General features: G+C 35.6%; 1 protein-coding gene across 2 annotated transcripts in view; it reads right to left on the reverse strand.

Moving 5' to 3' along the window:
* Positions 1-27,116, reverse strand: part of Ipo11 (importin 11) — a 135,367-nt gene that overhangs the window by 37,289 nt on the left and 70,962 nt on the right. For both annotated transcript variants that reach the window (XM_027401522.2, XM_027401523.2), the window contains exons 20-27: positions 26,989-27,102; positions 21,525-21,640; positions 15,656-15,732; positions 12,614-12,693; positions 12,114-12,194; positions 5,150-5,245; positions 4,240-4,353; positions 1,196-1,317 (exon numbers count right to left, since the gene is read on the reverse strand). In XM_027401522.2, the coding sequence (XP_027257323.1) occupies positions 1,196-1,317; positions 4,240-4,353; positions 5,150-5,245; positions 12,114-12,194; positions 12,614-12,693; positions 15,656-15,732; positions 21,525-21,640; positions 26,989-27,102 (800 nt within the window). The remainder of the gene's footprint in view (positions 1-1,195; positions 1,318-4,239; positions 4,354-5,149; positions 5,246-12,113; positions 12,195-12,613; positions 12,694-15,655; positions 15,733-21,524; positions 21,641-26,988; positions 27,103-27,116) is intronic.

A 27,116-nucleotide genomic window follows, 5' to 3' on the forward strand; every position in this document is an offset into this window, starting at 1 on the left:
TTTCTCTTTACTGACTTAACTACGAATTTCAGAGGTGGAGAGTGTCACTTGTTAAGCCAATTCTCTTTCAGTAACTATAAATAACCTTTATGAAATTACATAAGACTTGAATTCTACCAAAAGAAACTTGTTCTTAAATAGTGCAGTATTATAATTTAATTTTTCCAAATAGCAACATGTCCTTTATAATATTCCTTAAAATACAATCCTTAAGTAGAAAATTTAAACAAAATGCCCACATAAAGAAAACAACTGTCTGTGTCTGCACAAACTGATTTAAGTTCAGCTAGAACAGAAAAGCCAACAGACTAGCAGGGAGACGACAGAGCAGGTAGAGGCTTTCACCACTGAATGTTACTGAAAGTGTAACATTCAGTTCACAGGACCCATATTGTAGATAGAGAGAACCAATTTCCAAGCTGTCTTCTCACATCTTACACACCTGCCATGGCATAGACAATAGCACAAAAAATAAATTTAATTTGTTAAAAGCCTAATAGAATACATAGTGCCTTTATAAATGCCAAATCCAACATTACTATTTGTCTACACAAGCAGAGTATTTAAATGTCCCTTTGAAAATGACATCACCATGCAGCAGAAAGAATTTGATAATACAGAAATATTACGCACTCACTTATTTAAAAATAAGTTTCTTTTGGTAGAATATTTTCAAAAATGAGTCTTAAATGTAGTATTTTCCATTCCAAAACATAAATATAGCAGCATAAACTGTAGCATTAACGAAAACAAGAAATTTCCACTAGCTCCTTAATATGAGTTGATAACACAATTTACATATGGGAAGGATGCACCAAATAGATGAATTATTTCAACAGCAACATCAATGCTTTAAAAGATGCATTATTCTTAGCCTGACTTTACAGTTAACTCTTTATAGTCACACAGCGATAGGAGATCTGAACCTAGGCATCGGGATTTATAAACACCAACGTATATATGCTTACAAATGATTTTCTTGGCATTCAAAATATTCAATCTGTAAACAACAATCAATCAAAAATAAATCAGAAGCCTTTGTATCAGGCAAGCTCCACAGGGGAGGAACAGCCCTACAGAACCACGCTTCCACCACCACATGTACGATGCACATACACACATGCAGGGCAGAACACCCATAAACATATATGAAAGAAAGAAAACAAAAAGAAAAACCAACTTGTCATTTCCTTACCTATTATCAGAAGGCAGAAGAGAAAGCAAAGCCAAAGCTGAAAGCTTCTTCCTTTCAGGCTGTGTGATATTGTCCACTCGATCAACCCACATCTCAATCACATTCCCTAAAAGCTGGTCCATCTGGAAGAAAGATGACATCTCACAATATTTAAAATTTTACTTGCTGTTGACATCTAAAACCTAAGACATGGTTAAAGTTCAATTACACAAAAAACTGATGGGATTTGAGACAAGCTTTGGCCTGAAGATTAAGAAAAAACTGACTCCAATTAATCATGATAGACAAAGAAATGTATCAAAAACCCATATGTAGCCAATGAGTGATTTGAGTAACATTATTTAATAAATCAATCAAGACCATTCTTCCTGGCACACTGGAAAAGTACACATATTTGTATCAGATGATAAGTTATTTTAGATAAGTTTTTTTCAACTGAGTGATTACTGTTCAATATTCTATAATTTGCCAGTCTGATTTGCTATACCTCCGTTCAGAGGACCAGAGTGGCTGCAATCCCAACCTGCTGAATCTCAAAGAAAAAGAAGTAAATCACTTTTTGTAACAGTTATAAAAAAACAATGAAACTAAAGGTAAACTAAACACATAGTACTGGTCCAATGTGCTGACTCAGCAAGAGAAAGGTGCTGACAGATGTGTCCTAACTGCTGTGAAAGTAACTTGTCAGTTTGATTAACATTCACAGTGTTTACCTTATGGTAAACACTCCTCTCTCTCCAGTAAAAATCAAGAAAAGGGAAAATCAACCTTACATTCCTATTCTCTTCTACTTTAAGACTGCTACATTTTTCCTAGTTAACAGTCATTCTATTCCTAATTAACAGGCAAGCAGTTATTAGTTGAAAATCTTTTTTATGTTTGCACCTGAGATGGCAGAGTAAACTCAAAGAATACTTAAAATGACTGAAACAACATTCACAAGGTACTTCAAGAACTCAGCTCAGCTCAGTTCCCAGTTCGACCTCGTCAGGGTGGAGCATGGAATTAAGGTGCATGTATCTCATACAATATCATGATTTAAGAATTTGAGACATAGCCAACAGGCAAACATACTTTCAGTATGTCAGTAATTATGCCACTTAAAAAAAGATAAAAACAACTTTAGATTTCTGTGTATTTTAAAAAGATTTTTAAATTATGTGCATCCATGTGTCTGTGTGGGGGCTTGTGCACATGTACACAGATCCTGAGGAAAGCCAGGAAAGGGGCCTTGATTCCCAGAGGTGGAATTACAGGCAGCTGTGAGCCACCAGTGTAGGTTATGTAAAGTGAACTGAGGCCCTCAACAAGAGCAGTGTGCACTCATTGAGCCATCTCTCTGGGCTTGGTATACTATTTTTAATAGTTACTAAGGTATTAGGGCATAAATTCACACGATGCTGTTTAAACCTAATTACTTCATAACCAGAACAGTTGATATTCCTTTGGGTTTATAAGTATTGTAAAATTATTACCAAGACAGTTTAGTTTATACCATCATGTCTTCAATTCATATTTATTTTAAAACAAACGGTACACATGCTGTATAGAAATTTACTGGAATATATAGTGAGCGGAATTTAAAAAGCAAATCACAACCATTATAAAAGTAGCTATGGGCCAGGCGTTGGTGGTGCACACCTTTAATCTCAGCACTCGGGGGGCAGAGACATGCAGATCTCTGTGAGTTCAAGACCAGCCTAGTCTACAGAGCAAGTGCCAGGACAACCTCCAAAGCAATATAGAGAAACACTGTCTTGAAAAACCAAAACCAAAACCAATCCAAAACAACAACAAAAAAGTAGCTATGAAGTTTTATTATTAAAACCAAATATTTCAATGTAATTTTATTTAAAACACCTTTCATTTATTATAAAAATAATAAACAGTGACATTTAATAGTAAGCTGTGCAGCAAGGCCTTATTCAATAAACAATTTAGGTAAGAGGAGTCAGCAAATGTTTCTAGTAAGGGGTCAAGGAGCAAGCATTTCAGCTCTGTGGGCCACTATAGCCCCAGTAACAATTACTCAATTCCCCAAATCACACAAACAATATTTAAACAAATAACACTGCCATTTGTCCTCATACAAAAAAAAACTTAATTTTCATGTCAGTATATACTACAATTGTTTTTGTTTTTTGAACTGAAAAAAAAAATGTACAACCCATCTTATTTCATGGCCTTTATAAAAAGCAAAGATTGCACCTGACACGAAGGCCATTGCTCAGTCATGATTTATATACAGGCCCAGAATTAGGATGAGCACTCAAGGAGCAGAGGGCACAAAATTTTAGAAAGTATTCACTCTTGGTATTTCTCCTAGCAAGTCACCGAAACAAAGACTGGTATCTCAAATTTGTGGTTCAGTTCTCCGTGGCAAAATTTGCATTTGCTTATCCTGGATCTCCCCGAATTAGATTTGTTACCCTCATAGCTCAAAAGACTTCACCAACTGTCTCCTACAATCTAAAGACATGGGTCAATATCCTCTGTCTTCCACATCTCCCTAAGCCTGAACAGATTAATGACTGAAAACATCAAATTGTTACAGAATATCACAGACAGTATTTAGTCACAAGTAACTAAGGCACTGAAGAGCCTCTTCAAGTTCAACTGAGTAGTTTGTTTCAACCACATATTATGAGGACAGAAATTTCCTCAATCCATGGCTTTAAATTAAATCATTAAAGGAATAAAACAAGACAGTTCATGAATATATGTAAAGTGTTCCTGTTTCAGATTATAAATCAGTAAAGAAACACTACAGTCATAAACAAATCAAAGTTCTATTCTATAGCTAAGTAAAAATTAAATCACTCATTTTGGATAAAAACAAATTGTAAGACTTTGATCTGCTATTTACAGGACCACTGTTCTTTGTTCTCCCCCAAGCAACAAGAAAAACCCAAATTGTTAACAGATTTATAATGTAAAGACTTCAATGCTTCAAAGAACTTATATAAAGATTCACTATTTCATCAACTATCTCCAGTATACATGTGGCCACAGACTTCCTTAAATTGAAGCACACAGACTCTTACCTCCTGATTAAACTCATGTGCCATCTTATTAAGAAGTGAAGAAAAGAAACTGGTATTTTGTAGTAAGACTCGACCCATAACAGCAAGATAGATGGACATCACTACTGGATACCTCTGCACAATTAGAATACAGGTCATATAAAATTGTGTTAAGGTACAATTATAATTGGAAAAAAATCAACAGTATCAACAGGATAAAAATTAACATTCTCCTTGTGGGATATAAAATAACATTCTCCTCTGTGTTGCTCTATGTAGTGTCAACTATCAATATTTCTTGAATTCTCACAAAATTTCTAAACAATTAAAAACTATACATGTGTGTGTTATACATTCAATATAAAGTAAAATTTATTTATGAATACTTATACTACTACCTCTATTATTACATATTATTTAGGAGTTGAAATTAGGGACTGGAGAGGTGGTTCACTGGATAAAATATTTGTTGTACAAGCATAAAGATGGGAGCTTGTTCACAAGCCAGTCTAGCCAAATGATAAATACACTCCAAGTTCAGAGAGAGAGAACCAACCTCAAAAAATAAAGTGGAGAATAATTAGGAAAAGACTCAACACAATCTTGGCCTCCACATGTGTACACACACACACACACACACACACACACACACACACACACACACACACACAATTACAATACCTACACAATACTCACCCTACACAAAAACAGATACAAAGAAATGTACAATTTTTTTAATGAGGAAACATGGCGAATTACGTAACTATCCTCAAATTTTACCCAACTACATATGATCCAGTGATAAAGCTTTCTTTTCACAAATAGCAATGAGAAAAAAAAGACAGTTTTTTTTTCTATACAAAAGGAGAACAATTAAAACTAGAACCTGGAGCCCAGAAGTGCTATACCCAGAAGCTTAAAAGAATCTTACCTCGCCTTCAATAACACCTCTGAAAACATACGGCAGAATTGGTTGAAACATCTGTGGGCCTAACACTGGATTCACTTTAAGGGCACTTTCCACAACCTAAAACCCAGAAAAACACAGGATAATATTCAAAAGTGCAGTGCATTGTTCCACAAAAAACACAGATTAGTAAACAAGGCAATAAATTAAGTAACAGATGAAACTTGAAAACACATGCATGAGATATGCAATATTCTGGAACTAGACACACTTCCACAGAATAATCTACTAAGTTATAACTTGATGTAAGAATATAGTATGTAGGCAGAACAATACAATTTGCACTCACATTTAATCATACTCTGGTAACACAGATATATGTAGTTTATGAAGTTCTGACCCTTGCACTATAAATAAGCATCCTTAAAATGCCCCACAGACAGAAGCAGTAAAAGGCATCTCAAATACTCTTCTGTGATGGTTTTGAGTTTTGTTACATTTTGCTTTGGTTTGTTTGTTATCATTTTCTCTGGCTTTTTGAGACATGGTCTTCCTATGTAGGCCAAGCTGCCCTCACATTCTTGATTCTGTCTCTGCTGATTGAGTGTATTACAGGTGTGTCTTATCACACACAACAAAAGCACTGTTTTTATTAGTGGAAAAACTGTTTACAACAACAAAACTGTTAAAAATGAATCCACATTTAGGTTTACAAATAAATACTCAGAAGAGGGAATGTTGCATAGATATTTCATCTTTGTGACTCATCAGATGAGAAAAAGCTAAATGCTAAATGCTAAGGGGCTGAAAAACACCAAGAGGCACATCATATACCACTTCTCCATATACATCTTTCACATATATTAAAAAATATGATATAGAAAAATGTCATTATCTGACTTTGGGGTAGGGGACATAAGAATGTTTTAAAAGGAGAACTAGTAACATGTAAAAACAATAGGAGTAACTATGACATTATGTTCTGTTTTGAATTTGAAATACATATGGGAAATCATACAGAACTATATTTCTTGTAATGAAAATTAGACCTTAATAGCCCTATTTCTACTACACATATTTGCATATATGCATATGGTCTCAAAATTTTAAAATGATAATGCCAGTATTATTAAAAGCAGCAACATTGCAAAATGTCAATTTTATTTTTTTTTCTTTTGGTTCATATGTTATATGAACCAATTACTATAGTCCACCATACTTACTATATAGTGAGTTACTTGAAATATTCTTCTTAGGTGACTGCCAAAATATCACAATAAATATATATGCTTTCTCTTAAGAATAGTTTTTGTTAGTTGTTTTAGCATTTAATTTTTGATTTACTATTTTATCATGTTTTTAAGTACTACAGATTTATTATTTTTATTATGATACATCATGTAAAACAACTATACTGGTCTAAACTCTAGCTTACAACTTTTTGTCCTCCTGCTTAGTAACTACTTTTATTAATTTGGTTTACTGTTTCACTTCCAGTTTTCTTTCACTCTTTAATAAGAGGAAAGCTTTGGACAATGCTATTGACTTATATTCTCAAAAATTCACTGTAGTTTTCTTCATTTGAGACTGGCAAAGTATTTCACTGCGTGGTTGAACATGTCTTCAATCATCTAATCGTGTCTTTTTAAAGTCAGCACTGTACCAATACAAACAGAACTTGCTGCATTTTAGTTTTTAGCCTACTTATTTTAAGAATACACCTACAACAGACTGCTTTTAAACCAAAACTGCAGGTTTTTAACTTCTTCCTAAGACAACATTCTTGATTTAGCTTCACACTTAATAAAAATTTTGCTAAGGGTGTGGCTCTTAACCTAAGAATGTCTATGCTTACATAACAACTCCAATACCTACTAGCTGCCTGACCTAGGTCAAACCATTTATTTACCTCTGTCATTTATTTTTTTTTGTCTGCAAAAATGGGAAAAACAACAGCATTATCATCATGTCTACATGAAGACTAAATTTACTCTACATGCTATGTGCTTAGAAACATGTGTGACATCATAAATGTTGGAGTCTTATGTTATTACATTCAAAATAGTTAATTCAAAACAAAAAAATTGAACAGACAAAACAGTTAATTCATCATAAGCCTTATCACAACAAAGTAAAGTAAACTGCTTTAATAATGCATATGAGCATGGCTACAAGAAACAAGATTTCTAAACTCAAAATGGAACACTTGTACAAACACATCTCAAATTAGTGCTAACATGTTAAATTTCATTATTTTTAGAATATTATTGTGCCCATGTAGATAACCTGTACTGAGTTAAAGAGTAAAGTCTATTTTTGCTCTAAACAACTGACTCCTGATACAGGAACAGTGGTCTTTCTAATTTTCTTAAAAGTATAATTTTCTGCTTCAAAAAATAAAGAAGCTACTTGCAATCACTATCAGAAATTAGTGTAAAGGAGACATTTAGTCAAAAATATATAAAGACTGTTGTTATAGAATATTACATTAAGAAACAGAATCTAGCCAGACATGTGGCACACGCCTTTAAGTCCTGCATTTGAGAGGAAGAGGCAAGAATATCTATGTGAGTTCAAGGCCATATTGGTTTATACCAAATTCCAGGACAGCCAGGTTTACACAGAGAGACCCTACCTCAGAAAGAAAGAAAGAAAGAAAGAAAGAAAGAAAGAAAGAAAGAAAGAAAGAAAGAAAGAAAGAAAGAAAGAAAGAAAGAAAGAAAGGAAGGAAGGAAGGAAGGAAGGAAGGAAGGAAGGAAGGAAGGAAAGGAAGGAGAGGGGGGAGGGGAAGTGGGGAGAGGGGGAGAGGGGAGAGGGGACAGGGAAGGAGAGGGGAGGGAGAGGGGAGAGGGAGAGGGGTAAAGGGGAGAGGGGAGAGGAGAAGAGAGGGGAGAGGGGAAGAGAGGGGAGAGGGGAGAGGAGAGGAGAGGGGAGAAGGGAAGAGAGGAGAGAGGGAGGGAGAGGGAGAGGGAGGGAGGGGGAGGGAGCGAGGGAAGGAAGGAAAGAAAGAAGGAAAGGAGGGAAGGATAATCTAGGAGATACTATTAAAAGCTATAATAGAACTCTATGAGTTCTCTCAGACTACAAATGCAGGTATAAAATAAACAATTCATTTTTTAAAAAATAACTCTTTACGGCCGGGCATTGGTGGCGCAGGCCTTTAATCCCAGCACTCGGGAGGCAGACACAGGCGGATCTCTGTGAGTTCAAGGCTAGCTTGGTCTCCAGAGTGAGTGCCAGGATAGGCTCCAAAGCTACACAGAGAAACCCTGTCTCGGAAAAGGAAAAAAAAAAAAACAAAAAAAAAACAAAAACAAACTCTTTACATCAAAAGCTCAAGAGATTTACTTGTGCTAAGTAGCATACCCCTAGTACTTAACATCCACTTATAAATAAACTCATTTCTGCAACTTTAAATCAAACAAAGGTTCAACTACAGCAAATATTTTTTTATTGTCTTAAGCACTTATTATCAAGACCTCAATATTAAACTCAAGTATTTACAATGAATTAATGATCTACTGCTGGCACCAAATTGTTTTCATCTATACTTTTCATAAAATGTTACAAATTTTACCATATTTAGATAATAACTATCTGCACTGATTCATTCAACCAAAAAAGTACAAGAAAGGTAGACAGACAACACTACTTTTCCATTCTCAAGCACGATGAAAAACAATAGATTTGCTACTAAAATTATGAAACAAGTGTGTAATATTAATGTATGGAATTCTTCATAACAATTTTTTAAAAGACTGTATTATTCTGAAAAGCAATAAACAAATGCAATTTGGATACACAATTGTCAATAATATGTTTTTGCTATATTACTAGCCTTGTCTTAAAAAGCAAATCCACTTAATAGATTGTCTTTGTTTATTTTTTCATTTATTATGTAGTTACTTAGTTTGTGTGTGCACAAATGCAACAGCACATATATGGAGGTGAGAGGACAATTTTGAAGCATGGATTCTCTGCTTCCACCATATGGGTTCTTGGGATCCAATTCCAGTCATCAGGTTTGGTAGCAAGGGCCAATACCTGATGAGCCATTTCAATCAGGCCCTGAAGTGCTTATTTTCAATAAACATTTATTAAGAAGAAATCATGTAGGAAGAACATTCAGTTTGGTTTGGCTTTTTACAGCCAAAGATATAGCAACTAAATAAAATTAGTCTACGAGTATATTTGATTGGTTTTTTTTCCCAAAGACTGACTATAAAATGAGACAGCTTTGTAATTAGATAAAAATAGCTAACTTTTATATTAGCGGGTTACATGCCAATCCTTGATTTACAGACAGAAAGTACAAATACAGTAACTTGCTCATATCACATAGTTGTGAGGTAATGAGGCCACTAGTCTAATCTAGCTACCCACCATGCTGCCCACCAGTGCCCTCTATTTTGTAAGAGTTCAATTGCAAGCAGTAAGAAAACTATTCAAACAAAAAAAAAAAAGAAAGAAAAAAAGAAAACTCTATTCTTAGAACCACCTAAAATCTTCCTTACTGAAGTTTCACAATGCCCATTAAAAAAAAAAAAATCATTCATAAGTCAGCCTTCAGCAGTTACTTCACTACTAGTATTGCAAAAAGAGCTTTAGCCTTACTTAAAAAAAGAATTCAATTATGGTCTGCAAAGTATTTAAATGTGAGAGAGCAGCTTTTTTTCTTAAGCACTTAGAATATATTGAGTATAATTAACACAGTTTTGATTTCAAGTACTACATAACTACAAGTTGCTAAAAATCATTTCATGGGCTACCAAAATGGCTTGGTGAGTAAAGGTGTTTCCAGTCAGACACAGTTAAATTTCCTCGATCCACATGGTACAAGAAGCAAACCAACTCAAGTAAGTTGTCCCCTAACAGGCCTGTCCCCAACACATATACAGTACAGTACAGACAGATAGACAGACACACACACACACACACAGACACACACACACACACAGACACACACACACACACACACACACAGACACACACACACACACACACACACACACACACACACACACACACACACACACACAAGTACATATGTTTAAAAATAAACAAAAGAACCAAGACCACAGTTGTCTTTTTCTAAGTAGCAGAGCAGGGTGAACTACCAGTGTGACTAATACTAAACCTCTGAATCTTGAATATTATACAATCAGTATCCTGCCCTTAAAACCAGAGAAAATAAAACATGTATTAACTCTAAACTTTGGATAATGCAGAAACTTACAGATTAACAGAGGAGTCTAGTAAAAGAAAGATTTTAAAGTACATAGACAGTATCAAGATAACATGACAATTTTCTCTAATGGTGATAACTCACAGCCAATATTAGTAATGAATACTTGAGGTAACAACTAACTGGTCCACACACTACAGCATTTACTATCAACTGCTTTCAGAAAAACTCTTAACTCCTAACCCACAGGGTAAACGACTGAATATATCAACAAATACCGAATATACCCAATTTAAAAGTCAAACCAACCACACACACACTTACATGAATACCTAGAATGTATACATATGTAACCACCAAAGAACAGACAATACTCTACATTCAAGGTAATTAATAGTGACTACTTTATTAGACTTGTAACATCTATATATTGGTTAAAAGGATATAAACATATTTATATAAGTTCACTAGTAGAAAATCTACCTTGAAGATCTAAGATAATGCCCTAGTTTTCACTTCACAAATGTAATTGTCCAGACAGTAAGACTTAGCTGGGTATTCTAGCACACACCTTTAATCCCAGCACTTAGGAGGCAGAGCCAGGTGAATCTCTGAGTTTAAGACCAGCCTGATCTACATAGTGAGTTCCAGGGCAGTCAAAATTACATAGTGAAACCCTGTTAAGAAAGAGAGAAAGAGAAAGAGAAAGAGAAAGAGAGAGAGAGAGAGAGAGAGAGAGAGAGAGAGAGAGAGAGAGAGAGAGAGAGAGAGAAAGAGAAAGAGAGAGAAAGAGAGAGAGAGAGAAAGAAAAAGAAAGAGGGAAAGAGAAAGAGGGAAAGAGAAAGAGGGATAGGAAGAAAGAAAGAAAGAAAGAAAGAAAGAAAGAAAGAAAGAAAGAAAGAAAGGGAGAAAGGGAGAAAGAGAGAAAGAGAGATAAAAGAAAAAGACAGTAAGACCTTGTCTAACCAGAATTTAATTCTCTTATTTGACACAGAACATAGCTAAGAAACTAGAACTTTAACAGCTAGAACTTTTAAACTCCATATATAAAGCATCAATATATGTGTATAAACATACATATTATGATATATTTTTAATATAGTTACTTATGTTTACATGTGAACTATTATATTCATGTTATAGTATTTCCTTGATAAGGACAGTTATAGAAAGAAAATACATATAATTTACAGGCTATTGGTTTCTAGTTATAATGCCAACAAATTCAGTGCTCTAACTTCAATAGCTAACTAAAATTAAAACTATCTAATGATAACAGTGAAATTGTTGTCCCAAATGCAGACTAACAAACTGAAAGAGCTGTCCAAAATAGAAGATTGGTGATTATCCCTGGTTATCATATGGAGACTAGGGTTTGACTCCCTCCCTGTCTAGGAATCAAGCTGCCGTGGGTCAAGGATATAGCTCACTGGCATGCCTCCTATGTGTGAGGACACAGGTACAATACCTAGAGCATTATCAAAATGACAACTAAAAAGCTAAGATGCATCAAATGTTGCCAGTTTAAGGACAAGTTGTCAAAAAGCTTTTAATTCATTGCTATGCAATAAAGATTCAGGATAGAGACTATTCCAAAGAGATGAAATTAGAAATCTAAAACTTTATATTAACAAAATCTCCAGGTGACTTGTATGCACATCCAAATTTGATGCCTTTGGTACAAAAAGTTAGCCAAACAGTACTTTCAAGAACTGCATCAGTTCCTCTCCTTTCCTACCATCCATACCCAGTAAGTTCCAACCTTACCAATGACACACAACAATCAATTTAAGATGGCAGTACCTTGAGCACTTGAACTTGACCTTCTGTAGTAATCTCTGGTAGCAGCTCACAAAAGGACTGGCACAGACCTACTGCATATGTCTGAAATCCAATCAAAGGTCAGTATGTGTGTAAGAACATAGCTGCAATATTTAAAAGGCATACAACTCAATTTGGCAAGCCTTTTACTTTATTAGAGAACTTTAATGAAGGTCTAAGCAAACAATTTCAATTAAGGCCCATCTTAGGAAGAATTAAGAAAGATTATAGCTAGTAAGTTCATTGATGCATTGATTTATGAGCATGTATTTAAATATACAGTGCAGTTTCTGTTTAGTAACATTGCAACTGGATGCTGACCACACCCTCTCTATAGTGAGGAATACTTACAAGGAAATAAAATTTTTACCCCCTAAAGTAACAGATAAAACTTGAACTTTGAAAAAGCACCTCCTGATACCACACACAGTCAAAAATAGTACTATATAATTATTAACAATGCAAAAGCTATTCCGACATACCTGTAAAAATTCTGTTGATGATAAAAAGATATAGCCATTGATGATCTTAAAGCAGGTTCTGAGATTCTCCGAACTTAGTTCTGCCAAAACAATAATTATTTTTTAAAAGAGCAAATTAACTAACTGTTCAAAATATAAGTGAAGTGATGATTCATTTTAGTTAAAACTAGGTTGCTATAGCAACATGAGGGGCACTTGAGTTTGTTTTTAACCATGATTACTAATGTGATTTTGACTTTTTATGGTTCCTGTAGCAGCAAGCATGCAGCTTACCGTTTGCAAGGCAGCTGGAAGGAAGCTCTAGGATAGAAGATCAGACACGATTGATAATGTTTTACCATCAGAAAAATAAAAATTTCTACAAACACGTGAAAATGAAAAACTAAGTTACAGCAAGGGTGGTGGCACACAATATAATTCTAGCACTCAAGAGGTTGAGGCAAGAGGACTATGAGTTCAGTGCCAGCCTGGGCTAAAAGAAAAACTAACTTACATACTTCTCTTTATAAATGTTTCTGACTATAACCTAGTCAGTATTTATAAATTACCATCCAAAAACTGGCAAAACCCTATAACAACACTATCTCATTCACCTTTCAGTAGTAAAAACAATTGGAAAGGTGTTTCTTCCCTCCTATTTTGACTCAGAAGAAAACTAGGAAACCATATGACCTGACTCTTCATTTCAAACCCAGTTTTTAGTCTGGTCCTATGATTTCCTGGTTTACAAAGAAACATGCAGAGGCCAATCATGTTCAGTTCTTAGTGGGAGATCATTACATGAAGCAGGCATATGAAAAGGTTTCATCCTGCTCGTGACAGAGTTTAGGATAATAGGTCTGGCTGACATCTTCACTCATAGGTCAATAAATTGGCCTAGGGACTTGCCAGACTGCACTATATAAGATCTCCAAATTAGAGAGACAGAGCATAAAAGGAAGTGGAAAGCATACTTCCTTTCTTTCCCTACAATGACTAAAAGATAAACTTTCTAGGAAATCAGTAACTGATCAACTGACACTGCCTTTGGGAACACCTATGTTTTACTGGGGAAAATAGCAAAGGGCTTTTTATTGAAAAAGACCTTTATTTATTGATTGAAAATTCTATTCTGAGGAGGAATAAGGTATGAGAATTAAAAGAAAAAAGCAAAGGAAGGAAAGGGAGGATGGGGGGGAGAGGAATCTCAGAAGAATTGTGAATGAATAATGGCATCATCTAGCTATCACAGTCATATACCCACTGAAAGTTTCTACTTTAATCAAAGTTGTGTGTCAGTTCACATCCACTAATATTTTCAAAGTAATTCTACTTTTTAAAAACTAGAACGAGAATTTTTACTTCTGAAAAGATTATTCAGTATAAGCAAGTTCTCAGTAAAGGGTCTACATTTGAGTATTTTCTACCTAAATATTCTCTCAAGACAATATTAAGCAAAGTTTTAATAAAGCAATTAACGATGTTTTATGGCTAAGTCTCAGTGGGATTTCAGAGCTGGGGAGAGAGCTTTCTGAACAGGTATGAAGACCAAAGTTCGGATCCATACACCCCCATAAAAAGCTAAACATGACAATGCATATTTAATCTCAGTGCTAGAGAGGTGGAGAAGCAAGGATCTCAGAGATTTGCTGGTCAGCCAGCTCTGGGTTGAGTAATAGAACCTGTCTCACACAGAAAATAAAGGTGCTTACAAGATGGCTCAGCAACTAAGGCATTTGCTATTCACATACAGGAACCAGAGTTCAAGTCCCAGCATCCATATAATAAAGCAGAGCATCTTGCAAACGCCTGTAACTCCAGATCCAAGGGATGTGACACCCTCGTTTGGCCCGCATACATGCATGGGAACATGGATCCCCACATATGTATGTGTACAAACATTCACACCAACACAGACTCATTTATACACATACAAATAAATGAAGTCAAGAGTGATAGAAGATACCTGTTGTAGCCTCCAGCCTTCACAGGTGCACGTACAGGTGCACACACCAGCACACACAAGCATACACCATTGAAAGTTAATTTTTAAAAATTAATCAAAGGAGCAGTAAACTGTCCTGTGTATAATTCATAAGTATGTATAATTAAATATGCCATGAGTTTTAGGTGTGCAACTGAATTGGTAAACTCCCTTACTAAGATGACTTTATAAGCAAAGTATTATTTTTAAGAGATTTCAGGCTAAGGATGTAAGTCAGTGGGAGATTGCACTGCACCTGTAAGTTCAAGGCTCTGCTTCAATATCCCCCACCACCAAAAAAAGAAAAAAGAAAAAAAAAATGAGATTGCATACTTTAGAATGGCACCTATTGTGTAAAAAAAAAAAAAAAGAAAGAAAGAAAGAATTTACTATTATTTACTATCAAAATAAATATTGATACTGGGGAAAAGAATCTAGTTATGTCTCCAAAAGACTGAAAGAATAGGACCTAGATCCCTCAGAACCATTTGTCAAATGTGATGTCTTAAAATTGTTAGGTACTGAGGGAATAACAGCTCCATGGACAACTGCCCAGCATGTGTGAGACCATGTGAGAATAATGGACAATACATATATTAAGTGTCATGAATATTTCACTAATTTGTAAGCAATACTTCAGCAAACAATATATATGACACTAACTTCAGAGGTTCCTTGGGTAAAACAAATGTATGCACAAAGATCAGTTTGAAAACCTTACAGCACAAACTCCCTGTGAAAAATGAGTTGAGCAAAACCATGATATAGAAAAGCAGTTTCAGAATATAATCCTCAAGCAGCATATAGACCAGCTATCAACAAAATTCTTCAGGCAAAGTTCAAGTTCAACTTGTAATCTGTTTATATTGAAAAAAATTTCCCTAAAGCAACGTTACTTAGTGTTTACCTTTAAATCAACAGAAATTACTTCAAAAATGTATTCAAAAATTTCTATAAAAACATTGCTTGTCAATATATGGGACTTTAAAAAAATGGAAGGTATAACTGTAAAGTCCGGAAAAATACTTTTAAGTTGTGTTTACATTAAAATAAAAATCTCGTGATATTTTAAAACATACCAAGAAGTGGTGACATGTTCTGAAATATACGAAGCAATTCTGGTGTAACACATGGGCTGTTTTCCAATGTCACTAACCTGGGAATGAAAAATAAAATTAACTCATTTCTGACATCCACTCATGCCATCAACACAACTCAAATATAAAAACAATTCATGTAGGAAACAATGAGAAGACTCAGTGTGGGTAAACCACCTGCCACCAAGATAGCCACCATCATAAGTTGCCCTCTGAACTTGCCAATCTTGTGTGCATACACACCCATGTGGAGGCCAGAGGGCAACCTGGGTGTCATTCCTCATATCTGGACCACCTCTTTATTTTTTCTCATTGACAACAACTCATCAACTGTCTAAGATTTCTGGCCAGTAAGCCTACCCTGGATCCACCTATCTCTGTCTTCCTAGTACAGGGATTGCATCAATGTGTCACCAAGCCCAAGTTTGGTTTCTTCCTTTCTTTCCTTATTTCTTTCTTTTTTGTGGATTCTGGAAATCAACTTTATATCTTCACAAATGCAAGTCAAGTAATTTACAGGCTAACCTATTTCCTCAGCCCTGTATAATACTATTTTTATATACACAGTAGGAATAATAAATGTATGTTAAAGTAGAATAAAAAATTACAATTTTATACAAAATCATGATTGTTATAAATTGAAAAAAGAGGGTAAAATTATTTTGTTTTATAGAGCCAACACTGTTAGAACAGGTGTAGGTGAGCCATCCCCAAAAATTGTGACCATGGGAAGAGCTCTCCACATTTCCCATCTAGTGGTCAACACTACAGATGCCCAGGCCCAGAACCTCGGTTATGACTTGACATACCCCAACATCTACCCCATCTATGACCTACTGGACAATGTGATAGGACCTGATCCACAGACCCAAAGCTGCAGGATCTCTCTAACACAGGGTGGCAACAGGATGTCTAGGAAGAGTCCTAGTAGGGTCCAACAATGAAAGTATAGTGGAGACCAGGGGCTTTGAATCAGACCAATGATTCTTTGCAATGAACACTTGTAAGTAGAGATGTATGGACAAAGGGATATAAAGCATGACCTGTTGGGTTGCACTGCAACTTCTATGATGAGATTTTTAATTCCTTCCCATTTTTTTATTTTACTCATGCTATTTTCTTCCTTCATTTCCTCTTGAATTTTGCTTTATTTGGGGGAAGAGGATTTGTGCAGGGGTGGAGGGCAGGTGCAAAGAGACAGGGAATGAATGGGATCAAGCTATATGATGTGAAAAATACATAAAATAAATAAATAAATTTTAAAATTACTTTGTTCTAAATTTTCTAATCAACTCTGTGTTCCTCCAATGACACACTAGCCTAATGAACTAGTAAAACAACTTTGCTAAATGCTTTTTAAAGATGAATTTGGAAGTCAGCTAAACTACTAGCCAATAATATCATGGATTTCATAATCGAAATATAGTTTTAAAATACCAAATACATATAAAAAGAACTTCAAGAAGGAAAACCATGAGTGTCACAATAGCAGCAAAAAATCAAAACAAGCAGGGAAAGGGGGCTAAACAAAATCCAGTATTGACACTGCTAGACTTTGGATCTACAAAGGCTTCCCTATGTGAAAGGCTTGGACCAGAACTGAGCACACTACTCTTTAGAAGTGGGGCCTTACTTGGAGACTTCATATCCCTGGGGATATAACACTGGCCCTCCAGTACCTTCCACCCTATTTTTCATATCTGCGATACATGTATGGGACTTCCTCTCCCGCTATGATATAGTATGTGCCAAAGCCCCAAGCAATAGGGCCAATCAGTTATGGAGCCAAATGTAAAACTTTCCTTTTTATAAGCTACCTTTGGTACTTGCTAAGGAATAAAGCTAACACAGGTGAAAATAAAATATTTTTTAAACCTCCTAATAAGTACCTACCAAAATTTTATAGCAATACATTTTGTGATGATGTAAATACCTTGCATTATCTTCTCTACCTCCTCCTTTATTCAGTGCACATATGGAAGGTACCTTATTTAGTTTTTGTTTTGTTTTTTTCTTGTTCCTGTGATAAACACCCTGATGAAAGCAACTTCAGAGAGAAAGAGCTCATGCTGACTCAGTTCAAGGGTCTAGAGCATCACTACAGGGAAGTCAAGGCAGCAGGAGTGTGAAACAGGTGACCACACTACCTTCACAGCCAGGAAGCAGACACCCACTAATGCTAGTGCTCAGCTCACTGTCTTCCATGTATACAGTGTGGAGCCCCATACATGCTCCCACACACAGCTGAGGTTATCAATAAAAGTGAATGTATTTTCAGAACAAAAGGACCAGACACCAATAAAGACAAATAGCCCAGGTGATCCAGACTTTCAGAAAGCCTGTTACAGTTTCCTCAAAATTCTGCAACCAGAACAGTTTCAAAGCTGCTAGCTGAGAAAATTATTACAAACTATTCAGGATAACTAAGAAATACAGGTTAGTAGTTAGTCATATATTAAATTTGTGGCCATGTTTGGTATGTTTTCAACGTTAAATATATATTTTGCATAGATAGATAGATGTTCTTTTAACACTTCAAAGATCTACAGAATATGACATTTAAGATGTTTTAATAACATAAGCCTTTTCATAACAGTGAGACACATCTTCTCCTAGCAGCACCAATCTACATCTAAAGAGGATGAAGGACATTGAAGAAGTTTGCTTTCATTGTGGTGAATTTAGCCACTGGGCAAGAAACTGCTCTTGCCCCGACTGTTGACAGAATGCTGTTTTAACTGGGCAAGCAGGAAACAAAAGAAAGCAACTGCTGCACTTTGCCAAGACAAGGTAGGAGGATACCTCAAAATTCCTGTTTCACAGAAAAGACTTATCAGATATTTTAGGTCTGAAGGTCAAAAATGGATGCCCCTAAGTTACAGAGGAACCTCGGGTGACTGTCCAGGCAGCCAAATGTCTCTGTTGTTTCTATAGGTTTTGGAAGTTGTATGTTCTGCTCTTCCTGTTTAGCCAGGTAATAGTATATTCTTCTCAGGTCTTTGATGGAGTTAAAGACTAGATAGCTACAGTTTTCCTTGCTACCAAATTCAAAAGAGAAGTTTACATAAGAGATACAAAGTTTGTAAGATTAGAGAAACATAACAGCTTAAGTTGTTTATCTAAAAGGATGTTTTAAGGTCTAAAGATATTTTTAGGATCGTAATACAAGTTATGATAAAAAGTAGTTATAAAACTTTAGATTCATCAAGATAAGAGATATGATATTCTCCCAAATTGTCAAATATAAATGAACTGAATACTGCAACTGTATTTCTCACTTGATAATTATTCTTATTGTATATAGTTTTATGATAATACTGTTAAAGCCTTTCCTTTTATTTATACAAAAGGGAGAAATGCTCTGGGAAATTTGCATCTATCTGATTCCAAATGTGAGTATAAGCCCATTAAGAAAAGTATATATGAAAAATCTCCACTTGTTCTTTACCCAGAAAAACTTAACAATAAATACATTAAAAAAAAAAAAAAAACCACCTTTGGACATAGGGGTTCGTGCCTGTAATTCTAGTATTTAGAGACTTAAAGCAAGAGAATTGCTGTGATTAGAGGCCAATTTGGACTTTATGAAGTAAAATCTAGGCCAGCCTGGGCTACATAGACAGTATCTCCAGAAAATAATGTTTGCAAGCTTTTCATTTACATATAACTTGAGACAAGGAAAAATTATCATGCAATTTTATTATTTACAAAATCCACTGAAAACCTGAACATCAAAAACTCATACATACCATGTTAAGTATGTAATACTGAGCCAAGCTTAGTGGTGAAAGATGTAATCTCAGGTACAAAGGAGAGGACTAAGGCAAGATTCCTGCAAGTGCTAGGTACTAAGGGAAGAGGTACTCCAAGTTCAGGGCCATCCTGAGCTAGGCCGAATTTCCCAAGTAAGACCTTATCTCAAAAAACATAAAACAAAAAGCTGAAAAAAGTTGCGGATCTGTCTCAGTGTTAGAGTACTGGTGGAGTACTTAGCAGATATATCGAAGTGATAGAATACTTAATCTAGCACATGCAAGGCCCTAGGCTCAGTCCTCAGTATCACAAACAAAAATGTCTATAATACCAGAATTCTGAAGCTATGCCCTTAAAATATTTTACGTTTTTCTAATATTTTATGTCATACAGAATCTACAAGTTTATAAAAAATACTTGTATGCCTGGCTTTAATCCCAGCACTCGGGAGGCAGAGGCAGGTGGATCTCTTCGAGTTCGAGGCCAGCCTGATCTACAGAGTTCCAGGACAGGCTCCAAAAAAAAAAACAATACAGAGAAACCCTGTCTCAAAAAACAAAAACAAACAAACAAACAAAAAATACTTATATAATAGACATTAATATTTTAATTTATAATTATAATCTGGAGTAGGTAATGGACAAGCAATACAAGTTGTGGGGATAAATTCAACCCCCATTCTATTTTCTATAATGATGTCTGTCCATTTGATCACATACTGCTGACTGCTCTGACACTGAAACATCAGAGTGGAGCAGCTACAACACATCTGGGACATGGGACATATCACTATCTGCTCCAGGCCAAAAACAACGACAACAACAAAAATAAAACTGCCAGTTCTGACCTGAAGCAATCTACCCTTAAACAAATACAAACCTATGAATTACAGATTTCAACAACCTTCAGATTCAAAACCACTATCTAGATCATCAGTTCTCAACTTGTTGGGTCTCGACCTCTATAGGGGTCAAACAACCCTTTCACAGGAGTCGCCTATGGCCATTGGAAAAAATAAATATTTGCCTTACAATTCATAACAAGACCAAAATTAGTTATGAAACAGCAATGAAAACAAATTTATGATTGGGGTTCACACCATGAAGGTTGAAAACCACTGCTCTAGAGACTACTCAAATAACAATATGGAAGACAATAAAGAATACATTCCGACCAGTTAAAGTTACCAAGTGACATTTAAAGCCAATACTCTAATATTCTGATATAGGGCATTTATTTACAATTTAGTAATTTGCACTAAAAACAATTTCTGAGAAACAAAATTCTGGATTTTTGTTTTTGTATCTTTATACTGCTGCTGGTGTTTATATAATGCTGAGGATTGCTCTCAGGGCCTTGCAAATGTGAGGGAATCATGCTACCACTGAGCTATCCTCTAATTTCTAAGCAAAACTGAGGAAAGAAAAAAAAAGGAAGAAACAGGGCAGGAAGACAAGGAGCAAATGTTCGCAGCAGTGTGTGGGGCCAAGACCAAGGCAATTAAGAGGTTGAAAATAACTCAATAGCCCCCAAGATAATCTTATTTCAAAGACTCAAAACTTTAAGATCAAGTTTTTTTGCAAAAGTTACCAAGATGCCTAGCTTATAGGTCAAATTCCAAATATGAAATGAAGCATGGTCCCTATTATAATTTCTCTTTTTTGTTAAGATTTATTTATTATTGTTTATTTATGTTTATTTATAGTTCATGTGTATGGGTGTTTTGCCTGCATTTATGTTTGTGCACCATATTCATAAAATGGCTGTGAATCACAAAAAAAAAAAAACCTGGTGTCAGATCCCCTGGGACTAGAGTTATAGATGGTTGTGAACTACCATGTGTGTGCTGGGAACCAAACCCAGGGCCTCTGGAAGAGTAGTTAGTGCTCTCAACAACAGAGCCATTTGTTTTTAACTGTCTATCATGAGCCTGCACAGAGCAGCAGCTGGAAAAAAAGGAAACAACTAGAGAATAACAATTTCTTGCATTTTTAAATGCTGAGTATTCAAAGCCTTGTTACATGACCTCTACTCTATTGGAACACAAATAGAGAAGGAGGCAGTAGGGGAATCCACAGTATCGAGTTTTTCCTCTTACCATAACTCAAGGCCATCTTCCAGAAGGTAGACATGAGGAGGCTGGGAAACATCTGTACTCAGCTGGATAACTGGGAGCAGGAAAGGGTACAGGTTCTTGCTGTCTGCTCCTAATCCCTATAGGAATATAAACACAATATATGAAAAGACACTCTTAAGATCCCTCCCACCACCCATCAATTACCTGCCTCAGAAAACAATTTATATAAGATAAAGAAGAGTCTCTTAGGATAGTCCTCATCATAAATACTAGCAAAAAAACCCCTTCTATTTATTATTAAAAAATATAGAAATAAAAATGTTATCATCCTACCTAAATGGCAGTAAGGTGTGTGTGTGTGTGTGTGTGTGTGTGTGTGTGTGTGTGTGTGTGTGTGTGTGTGTGTGTGTGTGTCTGTGTCTAGTCAAGGCTATATGTATTCTGTGCCTTTTAAGAAATCCCACATACAGGGCCGGGGTTGGTGGCGCACGCCTTTAATCCCAGCACTCGGGAGGCAGAGGCAGGCGGATCTCTGTAAGTTCGAGGCCAGCCTGGTCTCCAGAGCAAGTGCCAGGATAGACTCTAAAGCTATACAGAGAAACCCTGTCTTGAAAAACCAAAAAGAAAAAAGAAAAAAAAAAAAAAAGAAAAGAGAAGAAAAGAGAAATCCCACATACAGATAGAGTCTTCTTTATCTAAATTGCTCAGAAGAAATTAAGATTTTAGATTTCATTTTCTAGAATGTTTACAAATACATAATAAAATACCTTGGAAATGGAACCCAAATCTAAATATAAAATTAATTTATGATCCATACGCAGAGCCTGAAGGCAATTCAATACTTTATTTATATTGCTTACTAAGCTAATTGGGAATTCTCTACTTGTGGTATCAAGTTGGTGCCAAACATTTACTGTTTTGGAGCATTTTGAATTTTAGATTAGGAATGTTCCACACATGGAAGAAATATTTGTTCTCCCCATTCTAAGACTATAGAAAAAGTAGTAATATTGCCATTTTACCTATATAAACACTTTCAGCTAAATAACAAATATGAAATGACCCCAACCTAGATTGTTCATTGATAGCACTATTCATCCATATTTACAATAAGATGCAGAAAATTTTCAAAATTACAAATTGGACTTAAAGAGACAGAAATCTATATGTTTCCCTACTCCACTGTACAATTCAGTAACTGGTGGCACCAGGCATTTTCAGAAGCATATATATGTTTAAGAAGGTTTGAGTGAAGGAAAATATGCTAGTAAGATAATTTCTGGAAGTTTAAAAATAGATCAAAAACTTGTTTTGTCTGAAAATGACATAAAATCTAGTATTCTGTATTAAAGGTAAAACAAGAAAGGAAGGAAAGTAGGCGGGTAATGAGAAGAACTCATACACACATATAAGCAGATAAACAACTGACTGTTCTCAGAGCAAGAAAAAACTGACTACTTATTTTCTGGTAAAAACAAATAGATGTTCACGGGACAGGAAACTAGTAGGTAGTCAAAAGTAGGTGTTTAATTTACAAGAGTAATATATTAACCCAAACCAGGTAGGAAACCGCAGGGCCCTTCATCAAGGAAAAATCATCAAGGAAAAAGTTACAAGTCAGCAAATTCCCAAATGCACACTCCCTCCCTCCACTCAGGGGTGGAGTGCCCACTGCTCTACATGCAGAAAAACACTAATACTCCCTCAAGTTGGAAGTGCTTACAGATGCACTGTGCTTTGTGTATATTCAATGTTTTGTAATAGAAAGTAAAAATGTAAGAAAACAGCCAAGGGTCAATAGAAATGAATAAAACAACTAACATCAAAACAAAAACAAAGGAAACAACTAGAAAACAGAGTAAGAGCCTGGAAAAACCTATCCTGTAAAAACAATTACAACAAAACTCTGAAGTTACAAAAACAAAGGCAAACTGAAATAACAAAAGGATTATTCAATAAGATTTTACAAAAGAACCTCAAGGAATAGAGAGATGGCTCAGCAGTTAAGAGCACTGGGTGCTCTTCAAGAGGACCTGTTTCAAATTCCCAGCACCCACATGGTAGTTTCCAACTGTTATAACTCAGTTACAGGGATCCAATGCCCTCTTCTGGCCTTCTTGGACACCAGGAATGCACATGGTACTGTACTGATACATGCAGGCAAAACACCCACAAATAACCACTAAAGCGCAAGGGAGAAAAATACCTCAGATATAAAAATATGACAGCAAAAAAGTTCAATAGAAAATTTGAAAATAAAGTTGAGAAAATCTAAAAGTGAGATTAAAGCAGAAAGACAAAACTACAAAGAAATGGTAAGAAATTCAGAGACCAAGTTTAGAATCTCCATCATCTAAACAGCAAGGAGAAACAAAAGGAAAAAAGACAATCAACAAAACAGTTATTTAAAATCCAAAACTGAGCCATTCATGAACTGCCCCAGAAAGTAGGAGGAATCAGATAGCCACAGCAGACTGTCCTGTTGTGGACAGTTAAAACAGATCCCCTATAACAAATATTCGTAAGCACAAAGTTAAACAAGTCAAGACTTAAAATGCAGCAGAATAGTTCATATCTCTTCAAGACAATAGAGCTACATGATGTGTCCTGAGGGAGGTTTGGATAACAAAAGTACAGGTGTGACTATGTAGAAAACTATGTGGAGTATAAGAAATCTAAAACAATCACCTCGGACTCTTTGTCCTGACCTTGTTATTCAGTCAAACAATACTCTAGATAATAAATGTAGCTAAATTCCCCACAAAACGGACTTTAAGAGAAAGAGATAATTCAGGTAGGCCTGCCTTACATGAGCCATTTTAAGAGTATCTCCTGTCTAGTTATCTAAACAGGAGTCCCAGGTATAAGCCATGAGTGATTGAAATGCTTACTGTTGATTTGTCCAGGGATGCAGATGGATTCTAGGGAGTGGAATCAGACAACCAACAAAAAACAAAGCACTTGGTACAACAGAAGGAAGAACTATACAAGTTGAATGACTTGGAAAACAGATTCATCTCTAAAGCCTCCAAGTGGAAAACCTAGCCTGACAGGTAGAATACTTACCCTGCTGGACTCTGGTCAGAAAATTCAGCAATGGTATACTAGGCTTCTGACTTTTAAAAAAATGTAAATTAATCAATGAGTGAACTTTAAGCCATCATGACTTGCCTACAGGCCAATGTGATGAAGATATTTTCTCTATTACATTTCCCTCTTCCTGGATGTCTATCAAGCTGACAAAAAACAAAAACAAAACAAAAAACAAACAACAACAACAACAAAAAAAAAAAACCAACATACAGAGCAATGGAAACTTGTACTAAAGAACTAAAATTAATATAGGTATGAAGATTAAATAGGACTGTCTACTAACTCCACAGGGGTCTAGAATAACCTAAGGTAGTGGTTCTCAACCTGTAGGACAAAATCCCTTTGGGTGTCACTGAAGACAATCTACATATCAGATATTTACATTATGATTTATAACAGTAGCAAAATTACAATTATGAAGTAGCAACAAAAATAATTTTATGGTTGGGGGTCACTATAACATGAGGAACTATATATTAGAGGTTTGCAGCATTAGAAGGTTGAGAAACACTGACCTAGTGAGAGGAATTATTTAGATGTATTTTTAAATTAGTATGTGTATATTTGTGGGAGGATCACAAAATAAATACATGTAAGAATAATAAAAATAAAAAAAGGATAAGCAATAGGAGCTGAGGAGATGGGTCAGTTGGCAAAGTACTTGCTATACAAACACAAGGAGCCCAGCTGAATCCTAACACCCACATAAACACCTGGCCCATCAGCAGACAATTGTAATCCCAACACTGGAGAGGCAAAGACAGGAAAATCCCTAGGATTTGCTGGTTAGTCAATCTAATCAGCAAACTCCAGGTTCAATCAAAGACCTGTCTCAAAAAAACAAAATGCATGATAATTGAGGAAGACCTGCACCCCTCCCCCACCAGGGATGAACACCTCCAATAGCCTCTGTACAGTCATACAAATAAGAATCATAAATAGTACAATTGCACTACAACTACATAATTACATTGAGAATTTGCAGGAACAGGAGTAACACAACAGGTACAAAAAGATTAAAGTTTCGGGGCTGGAGAGATGGCTCAGAGGTTAAGAGCTCCGACTGCTCTTCCAGAGGTCCTGAGTTCAATTCCCAGCAACCACATGGTGGCTCACAACCATCTGTAATGAGATCTGGTGCCCTCTTCTGGTGTGCAGATATACATGGAAGCAGAATGTTGTATTCATAATAAATAAATTAAAAACAGAACATTTAAAAAAAAAAAGATTAAAGTTTCATTTTCTATATAAGGATGTCAAGAACGTTAAGATGCTTAAATCAAAAAAAAAAACATAGAGGCTGTTGAAGGCACATATTATTACGTTATTGCTAACTTTCTTTTTTCTACCTTATCTCCCCAGCTTCTGTTCTTGTATTGTAATTATTTTCTTGTTACTGTGATTAAATACTTTGACAAAAGCAACTCAAAGGAAAAGGAGTTATCTAGGCTCATAGCTCAAGAGTACAATCTTCCTAGCTCTTAGTAACACACATATATTGTCTGTTCATGAAATGTAATGCAAAAATGCATTTTAAAAGTTTGTATCACTGGGAGTCAGTGGCGCACGCCTTTAATCCCAGTACTTGGGAGGCAGCGGCAGGTGAATCTCTGTGAGTTGAAGGCCAGCCTGGTCTACAGAAGGAGTGCCTGGATAGGCTCCAAAGCTACACAGAGAAACCCTGTCTGGAAACCCCCCCCCAAAAAAAAAGTTTGTATCATTAATCATCTATTTAAAACTCTACTGAGAATGTTTAATGACAAAAGTTCATCTATAAACATTTATCAAGAGAATAAGTTCAGCCCAATCATCAAGGCATTCTAGGTTTTTTTTTTAATATCAGAAACTTTTAGATTGAGAATTGTTGTTAATTCTTAATGTAGAAGGATATCTGAATAGAAAATGTCTCAAATTTACTTTTAATAATTCAAATGAGAGCCACAGTCTAGATCTCTTGCCATGTACTTTCAGGTTCCTCTCCACCTGCTACACATCATACTTTAAAAGTCAGAAATATCTAAAGTTGAAATCATTCCTCTCCTCAGAAGCAGTTATCCTGATTTCATGACTTCTTGGGTTTCAAATGGGAAAGTATTTATTATATCCAGGAAAAAAAGGAAAACTCCAGAGCAAGTTCATGCTGCTATGCTCTGAACACCAGAAAAACTAACTGCATGTGGGCGCACAAGTCATGGGGTCTAACATTACTGAAAGATATTAACAGAAGAAATGCCTTTTTAAAGTAGATAATACTTTTCAAATAGTGGTTTTTGAAAGTGTACACATAAGACATTTTAAAAAGCCTAAAAATAATGTGAAGATTTTCATGAATCACATAAAACAATTTTTCGTTAAAAACAAACAACAACTAAGAAACTGGAGAGCTACAAACCTGAACAAGATGGATAAGTGTTGTCAGAATAGCACATCGCAACATGTTGTGCTCTTCACTCTGCTTCCAAAGGAGAGGCAAATATTGTACCAAACATCCTACATATGGTCGTATCTACCACAAGACAG

This window comes from Cricetulus griseus, chromosome 2 (genome assembly GCF_003668045.3).
Source record: "Cricetulus griseus strain 17A/GY chromosome 2, alternate assembly CriGri-PICRH-1.0, whole genome shotgun sequence".
NCBI classification, from domain to species: Eukaryota; Metazoa; Chordata; class Mammalia; order Rodentia; family Cricetidae; genus Cricetulus; species Cricetulus griseus.